Raw genomic sequence first — 12,569 nt, 5'->3', positions numbered from 1 at the left:
AGGTAGGCCAGTTGAGAACAAGTTCTCCTTTACAACTGCGACCTGGCAGGATAAAGCAAAGCAGTGCGACAAAAACAATGACACAGAGTTACACATGGAATAAACAAACATACAGTCAATAATACAGTAGAAAAAAAGTATATAAACAGTGTGTGCAAATGAGGTAAGATAAGGGAGGAAAGGCAATAAATAGGACATGGTGGTGAAGTAATTACAATATACCAATTAAACACGGGAGTGATAGATGTGCAGAGGATGAATGTGCAAGTAGAGATACTGGGGTGCAAAGGAGCAAGATAAATAAATAAATACAGTATGGGGATGAGGTAGTTGGACGGGCTATTTACAGATGGGCTGTGTACAGGTGCAGTGATCTGTGAGCTGCTCAGACAGCTGGTGCTTAAAGCTAGTGAGGGAGATATGAGTCTCCAGCTTCAGTGATTTTTGCAGTTCGTTACAGTCATTGGCAGCAGAGAACTGGAAGGAGAGGCGGCCAAAGGAGCAATTGGCTTTGGGGTTGACCAGTGAGATATATCTGCTGGAGCACGTGCTACGGGTGGGTGCTGCTATGGTGATCAGTGAGCTGAGATAAGGCGGGGCTTTGCCTAGCAAAGACTTGTAGATGACCTTGAGCCAGTGGGTTTGGCGACGAGTATGAAGCGAGGGCCAGCCAACGAGAGCATACAGGTCGCAGTGGTGGGTGGTATATGGGGCTTTGGTGAGAAAACGGATGGCACTGTGATAGACTGCATCCAATTTGTTCAGTAGAGTGTTGGAGGCTATTTTGTAGATGACTTGGCCGAAGTTGAGGATCGGTAGGATGGTCAGTTTTACGAGGGTATGTTTGGCAGCATGAGTAAAGGATGCTTTGTTGCGAAATAGGAAGCCGATTCTAGATTTCATTTTGGATTGGAGATGCTTAATGTGAGTCTGGAAGGAGAGTTTACATTCTAGCCAGACACCTTGGTATTTGTAGTTGTCCACATATTCTAAGTCAGAACCGTCCAGAGAAGTGATGCTGGACGGGCAGGCAGGTGTGGGAAATGATCGGTTGAAGAGCATGCATTTAGTTTTACTTGCATTTAAGAGCAGTTGGAGGCCACGGAAGGAGAGTTGAATGGCATTGAAGGTCGTCTGGAGGTTAGTTAACACAGTGTCCAAAGAAGGGCCAGAAGTATACAGAATGGTGTCGTCTGCGTGGAGGTGGATCAGAGAATCACCAGCAGCAAGAGCGACATCATTGATGTATACAGAGAAGAGAGTCGGCCCGAGAATTGAACCCTGTGGCACCCCCATAGAGATTGCCAGAGGTCCGGACAACAGCCCCCCCGATTTGACACACTGAACTCTATCAGAAAAGTAGTTGGTGAACCAGGCGAGGCAGTCATTTGAGAAACCAAGGCTGTTGAGTCTGCCGATAAGAATGTGGTGATTGACAGAGTCGAAAGCCTTGGCCAGATCGATGAATACGACTGCACAGTAATGTATCTTATCGATGGCGGTTAGGATATCATTTAGGACCTTGAGCGTGGCTGAGGTGCACCCATGACCAGCTCTGAAACCAGATTGCATAATGGAGAAGGTATGTTGGGATTCGAAATGGTCGGTAATCTGTTTGTTAACTTGGCTTTCGAAGACCTTAGAAAGGCAGGGTAGGATAGATATAGGTCTGTAGCAGTTTGGGTCTAGAGTGTCTCCCCCTTTGAAGAGGGGGATGATCGCGGCAGCTTTCCAATCTTTGGGAATCTCCGACGATACGAAGGAGAGGTTGAACAGGCTAGTAATAGGGGTTGCAACAATTTCGGCAGATAATTTTAGAAAGAGAGGGTCCAGATTGTCTAGCCCAGGGGATTTGTAGGGATCCAGATTTTGCGACTCTTTCAGAACATCAGCTATCTGGATTTGGGTGAAGGAGAAATAGGGGAGGCTTGGGCGAGTTGCTGTGGGGGGTGCAGGGCAGTTGACCAGGGTAGGGGTAGTGTGGTGGCTTATTTCTGTATTTACCAAATGAGGAGAAACAAACTTCACACACCAGTCAGAGTTATACTTAAACTATATTTTTAATAATAAGAGCTTTGCAATAGCATTTTGACTTTCAATGATGCGCCATCTCTAATGAACCATTGAAAGTGACAACAGAAAATTACAAAGATCCTTTATAGCCAAGATACACCCCTCTCAACCTACATGACGAACCACAGATCTTAGGAACAGTTCACAAAGAAAGACTTTTACTTGAGAGAGAGGAGTATCCCATAGCCAGATAGCATTCACTATAAATTATCGTTCAGTTTGGTCCCTAAGACGAGGTTCTAATCTCGTTCCTGGTACTTCATAGCACAGAACCATTACCTCAGCCAATGGCATAACAAATGTTAACTCTAGATACTCCCATCTCAAGTAAACCCCCTCTTGACCCCACTCCTGGACAAGCTCACTGAGGGGAGTGAGCCTCTATGTCATACACTATCCCAGGATAAGTACAACATCAGAGAGGACATATAATGGTTCCAGACACTGCCATAATCCTCCCCCAATGCCAAAGGAGGGAGTGACTGGCGCACAGACATTGTGGAGACAAGTAATTGGTTCCCCATTAATCACACCATCCCTTCACATGGTTTAACAGATACATTCACATATGAAGACAATGTTCCATCCTGTCCTCTTCCTTTTCTGATATTCTGCATAGCACCAGAGACATGTAAAAGACAAGCCTGACCTCTCCCCTCTCTGGGCCCCAAGTGACTGAGCCCCAGCTGAGGGAAGAAATGCAACTGCCAACACTAGAGTCTATTATAAACACATTCTAATGAAAAGTATATCACATAAGAATATTATGCAGATATGACATCTTAATTACTTATGTTACCCAACTAATTCTGATTCATCCACCAGAGTAGCCAGGTGCAAAGCATGGCCAGCCGTAGAAAAATGCTTTTTGAAATTCTCAATTATAGTGGATTTATCAGTGGTGACAATGTTTCCTATCCTCAGTGCAGTGAGCAGCTGGGAGGAGGTGCTCTTATTCTCCATGGACTTTACAGTCCTATAACTTTTTTGAGTTTGTGCTACAGGATGCAAATTTATGTTTGAAAAGCTAGTCTTAGCTTTCCTAACTGCCTGTGAATATGGATTCCTAACTTCCCTGAAAAGTTGCATATCGCGGGGGCTATTTGATGCTAATGCAGTACGCCACAGGATGTTTTTGTGCTGGTCAAGGGCAGTCAGGTCTGGAGTGAACCAAGGGCTGTTCCTGGTTCAATCTTTTTTGAATGGGGCATGCTTATTTAAGATGGTGAGGAAGGCACTTTTAAAGAATAACCAGGCATCCTCTACTGACGGGATGAGGTCAATATCCTTCCAGGATACCCGGTCCAGGTCGATTGCACCTGTGTAATGATACGTTTCTTGATATGCCACACCTGCCAGGTGGATTAATTATCTTGCCAAATGAGAAATGCTCACAAACAGGGATGTAAACAAATTTGTGCACACAATTGGAGAGAAATAAGCTTTTGTGCATATGGAACATTTCTGGGATCTTTTATTTCAGCTCATGAAACATGGGACCAGCACTTTAGTTAGTTAGTATGTTAGTTAGCCATGTTATGAATACCAAGCATCTGCTGTTGACATCACAATACGATTTAAAAACATTAGTTAGCTCCAAAAATGGTTTGTAACTTTGGCTGCATGCAGACAGTGCATTTAGCCATCCTGTGGCTAGCCACACTACAACCTTCATTTTACCAGGTTCCTGTAAGCAATTGTAATGACAGTCCACCACAACATACCAGAGAGTCTCCTGATTAGCAAGGGATAGCCTGTGTTTAACTTCATTGCATATTAAAATCACAGTTTGAGGTCATTGTGAGGGAATTTTGACAGTTGTTAGGTGAAATTGGTTTTCCTGGGAAAATGTTGTCCGAGGTTGCAATAGTAACCAAGGCGGGCAGGGCTTAGCGAAGTGTCTCCCTCAGTTTTTTATGCGACCACGTTTTCCAAAACCTCTTAAATATCTGCTCTGAATTCAGATTGAAAGATGTCTGTAGAAGAATGGGGTGTTAGCTACAGTATGACATGACCCCTTGACTTTGTAAACATCTCTTTTGGTTATTGAACTACGGTAAATTAAGTGGATTTTCACCCAATAAGAATAACATTATGGGTCCCTGATCTGAACAACACAGAAATGCATAATTATGTGTGACATGATAGACAGCCATATAACGCCACCCCTTGGTATACACAAACTACCTCTGGCTCAGAACGTTTTCTTTCTCAATTTCTTGTTTTCTACCTAATCACTACATCTTAGAGTAGACAGAAAAAAGATGTCAAGGCCTTTATTTGCATGAATGGCCTACAACATATGCTTGTGTAGGGCAGGGTTTCGCAAATTCAGTCCTGTGGCCCTCCATGGGTGCACGTTTTGGTTTTTGCCCTAACACTACACAGCTGTTTCAAATAACCAACTCATCATCAAGCTTTGATCATTTGAATGAAAAACATGCACCCAGTGGACAGGTTTCTAATGTTTAGAGCAGGGGTGACAAACTCATTCCACCGAGGGTCGAGTGTCTGCGGGTTATTTCCTTTCAATTAAGACCTAGACAACCAGGTGAGGGGAGTTCCTTACTAATTAGTGACCTTAATTCATCAATCAAGTACAAGGGCGCACCAAAAACCCAGAGACCCTCTGCCCTCCGCGGAATGATTTTGAGACGTGTTTTAGAGGCTACTCAGTCAGAGGAGGCTGGTGGGAGGAGCTATTGGAAGACGGGTATCAAACACATTACACATATGGAAACCCACGTTTGACTCCATTCCATCGATTCCATTCCAGCCATCACAATTAGCCCATCCTCCTATAGCTCCTATCACCAGCCTCCTCTGCTACGGATGCCACAATAATCATACTAACACACACCAAGTACTAAGATAGATCTCAGTCTAAGGAGATGCAATATCCTCCTTTGCATATTTGAGTATTATTCTACACACAGGCAATTTTTGCTATTGAATGAGCTCCGCCCCCAAACAAGACCAAATTTGGTTGGTCTGGACAATATCTGAACCAATCATAGACATCTATGTTTCACAAGTTTGGACAGCACTATACATTACAGTAGAGTGCAGTAAAGTATAGTTCAGTACAATACAATAAAGTACATTATACTGTACTCTATTGTCGTGTGCTCAAACATGTGGTTTCCATATGTTTGATAACATTCTATTCATTACAAAGAGCCTGTCCTCGTATAGCTCCTCCCACCAGCCTCCTCTGCGGTTGAGGTGGGGAGAGAGAGAGAGATGGAGGGGTTGTCCAGACTGTTTTCACACTTACTTTGATCACCTGACAACAGAAAGAGAAAGAAAACAGTTATAAGCTGAACATAACAGTATGCCAGTGGAAGGAAGGACAGTAGCAGGTGCCCCAACTATGGTTTGCGACTTCTATGATTTTCCATTGTGTCCAATTCAATTGCAGTAATTATTTTACTGATTTTTTGCATAATTCTGTTAACGATTTACAACCCAGGATTCTTTCATTATTTGAGTGAACAACTCCTAACTGCTCCTACATATGTAGGATTAATTTTAGCCAGTTTGCTACAGCAGGAAAATAATCCTGCAGCAACAGGAAATGTGAATTATTATGTGGATCAGTGGCAGCCCGTCATTCAAAATGGGCTTGCCTGTTTTGTATGTCATTTTGGCACATATCAGTTAGCAAACAATGTAAAAAAAATAAAGCCGCATACAAATATGGTCTCTTGTTTGTTTAAGTAAGGCAGTTCCAAAATGCAGGTGTTTCAGCCTAGCTCAGTGCTTTCTGTGGTGATGGGGCAAGCCAACAGTAAATATGCAGCGCTGTGCCGTGATTGGCTCAGTGTTCTGTCACTCATGGGGATACTACGTCACCGCCAAGTCTAAGGGTAGAGCTTGAAAATTCAAGCCCCTTGGGTGCTGCCATAGAGTTACATTAGAAGTGCCCATCAAAGAAGGCTCAAGGTCATTGGCCACAGATAAAATGACGTAAAATCACGTTATATCTACAGTAGCGTTGATTGGACTGATCATGTCAACATCTTACTTTCTAAATCGTAGCTAGCAGTCATCATCATGAATGAAGTTGACAATCTACTGGCAAATACTTTTTAATCCTTGTCATATGAAGATAGAAAATGAAGAGAAATTATAGATAAAACATATCGGTGCTCACCGGCCATTGGACATAAACATTACACAACAAGTTGGAAACCGGAAATTCAACAACGAGTGGTTTAGAAGGAATGAGTGGCTAACTGCAAGCGTTGCAAAGCAATCATTAGCCTGCAATTCAGTGGAGTGGCTGTGTGGTCCCAAGTCTAAGATTAAGGGTCTATTTTACAAGTTTAAAATTGTTAACATTCAACATTGCTGTCAATGAAGCATGATTTGTGCCGCGCTCAAAACAACTTAACTGCAAAATCTGACTTTAGTGAGTTCAAGACAACTGGGAACTCGGGAAAAACAAGCTATGACTGGGAAAATACGTTTTGAACTTTCATCCAACTCGGAATTGTCTTGAAAGCACCATAAATCCAGAGAACGCTTTGATGACAAGGTTTCATGACAAGATTTGCCCACGAAGGACCACTGCGCCACCTTCCTGTTCAAGTGAGCACAGCACAACAAGGTGAGTTCAAAAATGAATTGTATGCTGCTGCATAAATGATGTAATATGCCAGGGAGATATGTATACTGTAGCTAAGAAAGTAATACTAAGTGTATGTTGTGTAGTAAGCTGTTAGTAGCCTACCCTAATTTTTGGTCTATTATCATCCTCTTAATTTCACCTACTGTTTTGACTTGGTGGTGCACATGTAGCCTTGGTGGTGCACATGTATTGTCTGCTTATATGCCTCCTTTATTTATTGGTGTACAGGGAGAACACTGTAAGAACGGCCCATGTTTTGAATTCTGTCGCTGTCGATTTCCAAAAGTTCTGAACAAATAGTTATGACTAAAACATTTTTTGCCCCACATGCTAAAATCGTTAATGGGCATTTTTGTAGGGATTGATTATTTTAGTTTTTTATTGTAAAGGAAAATCAAGTTGGAAATTTCAAAGTGGAAAAAGTACAAACTTCAGAAGCCTTTTTAAACCTAGAATACACTACAAGTGTTCTCTTGCAACAGAGTGATGAAATTAAGATACTAAAACTGTATCTGGTCACCTCTATCTGCTCTCGTACTTATGATCTACCGACACTTTTGTCATTGCCCAGAATATACCGTAAGTGCTGTTCGAATTTTTGGGAAATGGACCATTGCTTCCTCCCTTGCCTAGGTCTAAGTAGACCTGGCTAGGACCAATCACTAAGTTATCTGGATAGGTGAAAATTCAGCTTTCCACTGAATTGATTTGACCAATTGTGCTATGCCAGATCAAGTAGTTTGTAACAGTTAGATTGTATCTGCTTCTGTACGTTCTGATTTATCCATGCGCTCTGAGATGCATTGCTCTGGCCTCACTGACTGTGTGCAGGCTTTGCAGTAGAACACGGCGTTATGATGCTACCGTAGACGTGGTAGCTATACCGTATGTATAGTATCGCTTTAGCTACCTGTCTAAACGTTTTTTTTGAGTAACACCAGCAAACATGCTGGACTTTGCGATATTTGCAGTGACTTTTGTCATCATTCTGGTCGGCGCAGTCCTCTATTTGTATCCAGTAAGTCAATGCTTGTGCTTATATTAGCCAATATTTGCAACATCGTATATCCACCCATGTCATTACTAGCTAACGTTACTTGTAAAGCTGCTAACTTTGTGCAGTTTTACAGTGATATGACAGTTTAAAAAAAAATCCCTGGACATTTTATACATTACCATTAGCACCCAAATGTTTCAGCAGTTTAAGTGAATTGTAGAGTGGACAAATATTTTTTCCAACGCTCAAGTTTTTAGAGGTTACTGCCATGGACTTAGAATATGTAAACCCCACAGAATTTCTTGTCATGTTTAATTTATGTCTTTCTTGAAACTGAAAGTAATATGCTTGAATCATTTTTTTATCAAGTCATCAAGAAGTGCTTCTGGTATACCAGGTCTCAACCCTACCGAAGAGAAGTGAGTAGATTATGACCAGATATGTTTTACAACTTTCTAAGTACGGTCTCTCTTTAGCGCTCAGGTAAGGTCACCACACTTGACCTCAGCCCATATTTACAAAGCGTTACTGTAGGAGTACTGATCCAGAATCAGATCCCCCTGTCTATTCATCTCCATATAAAAGGCTAAACTGAGCATAGATCAGCACTCATACACTGAGAAGCTTTCTGAATACGGGCCCTTTCCTGACCTAGGTTCATATTGGTTTATTCGTCTCATTCTCTTAATCTAGGGATGGAAATCTGCAAGACATAGTGAACCGAGGCAGTCTGCATGAGTTCCTGGCTAGTCTACATGGACAGTTTGGTCCTGTGGCATCCTTCTGGTTTGGAGGACGCCCTGTGGTCAGCTTGGGTTCAGTGGACCAGCTACGGCAGCACATCAACCCCAACAGGACTAGTATGTACTGGGGAGGGAGGGAAACGGGTGCTCTGTCCCTACTAACATCAAATCAACATTTATTTGTCACGTGCGCCGAATACAACAGGTGAAATGCTTATAACAGGCTCTAGCCAATAGTGCAAAAAGGGTATTAGGTGAACAATGGGTAAGTAAAGAAATAAAAAGTTGCGAGGCTATATACAGCAGCAAGGCTACATACAGACACCAGTTAGTCCGGCTACTTAAAATTCATGCTTAAAAGATTGCACCATTCTAAGTGGAATGTAGGTATAGATAGACATTGTAACAGATTCAGAGGATTTCCGTTATACATGTACAGTGTTGTTTTGAAATAAAGAAACAGTAACATGTTTTCCACTGTGACATCTTCTATCCTTACTTGTAGCGGACTCATTTGAGACAATGCTGAAGTCGTTGCTAGGGTACCAGTCAGGAACGGGTGGAGGGGCCACAGAGGCTGTAATGAGGAAGAAGTTGTATGAGAGTGCCGTCAACAACACCCTGGAGAAAAACTTCCCAATGCTGCTGAAGGTTTGCCTCTTACACATTGGTCATTTGGCAGTTTTTAATATTTGGCTGTAGTATTCCGCGATACTTTCTTCTGTTTTTGTGTATCCATTAGTATTTGTTTACTCCAAAAGCTTTTTGTGCTCACTTCCCTGGAATGTTATAGTTCGGTAGCCTAGTGGTTAGAGCGTTGGGCCAGTAACCGGAAGGTTGCTGGATCGAATCCCTGAGCTGACAAGGTAAAAATCTGTCGTTCTGCCCCTGAGCAAGGCACTTAACCCACTGTTCCCCGGGCGCCGAAGACGTGGATGTCGATTAAGGCAGCCCCCTGCAACTCTCTGATTCAGAGGGGTTGGGTTAAATGCGGAAGACACATTTCAGTTGAATACATTCAGTTGGACAACTGACTAGGTATCCCCCTTTCCCATTGACACACTCTCTCTCTCTGTCTCCCTCCCTCCCCTTTTGTCCTGTTCTAGCTGGTGGAGGAGTTAGTGGGGAAGTGGCAGTCTTTCCCTAAGGACCAGCACACACCCCTCTGTGCCCATCTGCTAGGATTGGCCATGAAGGCTGTCACTCAACTCGCTCTGGGTGACCGTTTCCAGAATGATGCTGAAGTCATCGGCTTCCGAAAGAACCATGAGGCAGTGAGTGAGCAGTCACATTTAAAGTCACCGTTTCTGGTGAAAAGATGCCCATTACGACCGGTGTTGTTTGCAGATTTTCACTGATAATTCCCTTTACTTGTCAGATCTGGTCGGAGATCGGAAAAGGCTATTTGGACGGTTCCATGGAGAAGAGCTCCATCAGAAAGGAGCACTATGAGAGCGGTGAGGGAGAACTAGTTCACTCCTATGGATCATATGTGTTACCTGTACATCTCATCTCACTTCCTTACTGAATGTATCTGAAATTGAAAAGAGATGTGTATACATTTTCTGTCCTCATGCTAAGTACATTGTTTGTTTACAGCGCTGGCAGAAATGGAAACAGTGCTGATGTCTGTGGCTAAAGACAGGAAAGGACAAAGGAGCCAGACAGCATTTGTAGACACTCTTCTCCAGTCCAACCTCACAGAGAGACAGGTGATGCACAGATTCTTTGATTATAAGGAGAACAGACTCATTGAGGTAGAGCATAGAGCCTCCTGTTGCTGTTACTCACGTGTAGAGGAAAATAAAACTTCCTTCCTACTTTTGTTTTAATGAACGCTTGTTTTCATTGTTTCTCTTTTGTAGGTGATGGAGGACAGCATGGTATTCACACTGGCAGGTTGTGTCATCACAGCTAATTGTGAGTACTAGTAATAAATAGATTATGCCTATCTACGTCAGAACTTGCGGCTTCTATGGTGTATCCAATCGTAATTATTTTCTGAGAGAATAAAATCATACATTGGTTAGTATTCTGTCAGAAAATCTCTCACAAAGTGTTGATGTTTCTCTTTGTGGTTGTAATATTTTCCAAGTGTGCATCTGGGCAGTACACTTCCTGTCCACATCAGAGGAAGTTCAGGAGAAGCTGCATCAGGAGCTGGAGGATGTTCTGGGCGCTGAGCCTGTTTCTCTGGATAAGATCCCACAGCTCAGGTGACCTCTGACAGCCAAATAACATAAACGATGTGATGCAGTGTAACAGAGGTGTTTCAGATCCACTCTTGCATGACGTGTACCTTATATGAGACCTGAAGACTGGTGTGAGCTTCCTGAGCTAATGCCTAAGCTAACAGGGGCTAATAGCCTTGTGGCCCACATGACACCTGGGTTTGGGTTCGAACCTTGGTCGGTCACAGCAGAAGGGGCAGGTATCCTCATGGTAGCATGTGTTCAAGATATGTTTATAGATACATTTTTATCATGCTTATCAAATGCATCTTCTATACTATAGGTATTTCCAGCAGGTTTTGAACGAGACTGTGCGGACAGCCAAACTGACGCCCATCGCAGCCCGGCTCCAGGAAAATGAAGGGAAAGTCGATCAGCACATTATTCCTAAAGAGGTCTTTTTCTCCTCTTCCCAACGTAGTCAATTTATTATCCACATCTCACTGTCACAGTCAGCAAGTGCTTGTGGATTTAAAATTATTTTTTGTTTTGTTTTTAAAGTGAATAATTAAAACACTTTATTCCTATGTTTATTTTAGACACTGGTGATCTATGCCCTTGGGGTAGTCCTACAGGATGCAGACACCTGGAGCCGTCCCTACAAGTCTGTTCATATGCATTTTTCTTTGAACCTTTTGCCACCTAAAGAGGCAATTTTTGCTGGATTTTTTTGGTACCAAGTTTGAATTCCTGCAATTTCTGCATCCAGGTTTGACCCAGACCGATTCACAGAAGATTCAGCCAGGAAAAGCTTCTCTCTGCTTGGATTCTCAGGGAACCAGGCCTGTCCTGAGCTGAGGTAACGGGGATGGGAAAGGATAGTGGCCTGCACTTGAGATTAACCAAGGGGCTAGGGCATTGTAATTGCACAGGAGCAACTTATTATACAGTTTTACCATATTTCTTCTACAATATCAAATGAAAGGAAATGGAGAGGGAGTGTCACTACCAGGCAAAGAAGAATGTGGGCTTGTAACTAACTTTTTATACCACCATTTCGCCACATTTCAGGTTTGCGTACACAGTGGCCACTGTCGTCCTCAGCACTGTAGTGCGCCAACTGAAGCTGCATCAGGTGAAGGGACAGGTGGTAGAGGCCAGATCTGAGCTTGTGTCCACACCTAAAGATGACACATGGATCACTGTGAGCAGAAGAAGCTAACTAACAGTGGACATTTGTCTCAAACTCCATCTGTGGAAGAGGAACTGTGTTAATTGGGAAGGTACTTGTCAGTTAGCTTAGATTCTAGACCGAGTGGAACTGTTAAAAAAGCTGTAAACATGATGGCGAGCTTTGTAGGACTACTTGTCAGTCAGCTCTTGAACATGGTTTTGATTAGCTAAAGTCATTGCCAATGGCGACAAGATCATTTGAGCTACCACCTGAAGTAGCTTTTTGTCCCCCCTATTTCAATATGAGGACGAGTACGTACCTATCTTTTCAAGCTACATGATCATTTATGTATTGTCTTAAACCTTGCCTTAAACCAAATGCTGCACAAGTGATGGCTATATTATCTCCACTCTTGGACTTCTGCACAACATTCCAGCTGAACTGCCTTCCAAAACACGTGGTCCCCACTCCCCCAGATACAGATACATGGCATTTTAGACAGTTAATTTTTTTAAATAAAGTTTACACTACTCGTGTGTTAGGATAGGAATATAATATTTTGCACATTTGTTGCAGCCCCCCTGTTGTGAGCATATTCTGCCACTGTCAAAACTTCTAGGCCGTTATTGTCAACAAGTGCTCACTCTGTATCTGCAGTGTCTCTGGTTCAATTCCCAGCCCTGTTTCCCCTGTATTGCTACATTAGCTTTAATTGTTTAAAATAAAAAATAATATCCGTAACTTCTGGATTTATTAACAACCTTTTTCAAGATGGTAT

The 12,569-nt window shown here is 42.7% G+C and overlaps 1 protein-coding gene across 1 annotated transcript; it reads left to right on the top strand.

Annotated features, from left to right (window-relative positions):
* The first annotated feature begins 7,526 nt into the window (after window positions 1-7,526).
* Window positions 7,527-12,551, top strand: LOC129859598 (cytochrome P450 20A1-like). The gene is made up of 13 exons (XM_055929574.1): window positions 7,527-7,724; window positions 8,073-8,122; window positions 8,397-8,563; window positions 8,952-9,097; window positions 9,553-9,720; window positions 9,825-9,903; window positions 10,046-10,158; window positions 10,312-10,366; window positions 10,542-10,662; window positions 10,961-11,072; window positions 11,217-11,281; window positions 11,387-11,476; window positions 11,689-12,551. Exons 1-13 carry the CDS (start codon window positions 7,653-7,655, stop codon window positions 11,837-11,839), a joined length of 1,389 nt encoding a protein of 462 aa, XP_055785549.1. The 5' UTR covers window positions 7,527-7,652; the 3' UTR covers window positions 11,840-12,551.
* Window positions 12,552-12,569: the final 18 nt, after the last annotated feature.

This window comes from Salvelinus fontinalis, chromosome 7 (assembly GCF_029448725.1).
Source record: "Salvelinus fontinalis isolate EN_2023a chromosome 7, ASM2944872v1, whole genome shotgun sequence".
NCBI classification, from domain to species: Eukaryota; Metazoa; Chordata; class Actinopteri; order Salmoniformes; family Salmonidae; genus Salvelinus; species Salvelinus fontinalis.
This window is presented reverse-complemented; position numbering and strand designations above follow the sequence as displayed.

Excerpts from the sequence above, each read along its gene's own strand:
- LOC129859598 (XM_055929574.1), top strand. The coding sequence starts at position 7,653 with ATGCTGGACTTTGCGATATTTGCAGTGACTTTTGTCATCATTCTGGTC. Across the intron at positions 7,725-8,072 it reads CAGTCCTCTATTTGTATCCA|TCATCAAGAAGTGCTTCTGG; the intron begins GTAAGTCAATGC and ends TTTTTTATCAAG. Across the intron at positions 8,564-8,951 it reads CATCAACCCCAACAGGACTA|CGGACTCATTTGAGACAATG; the intron begins GTATGTACTGGG and ends CCTTACTTGTAG.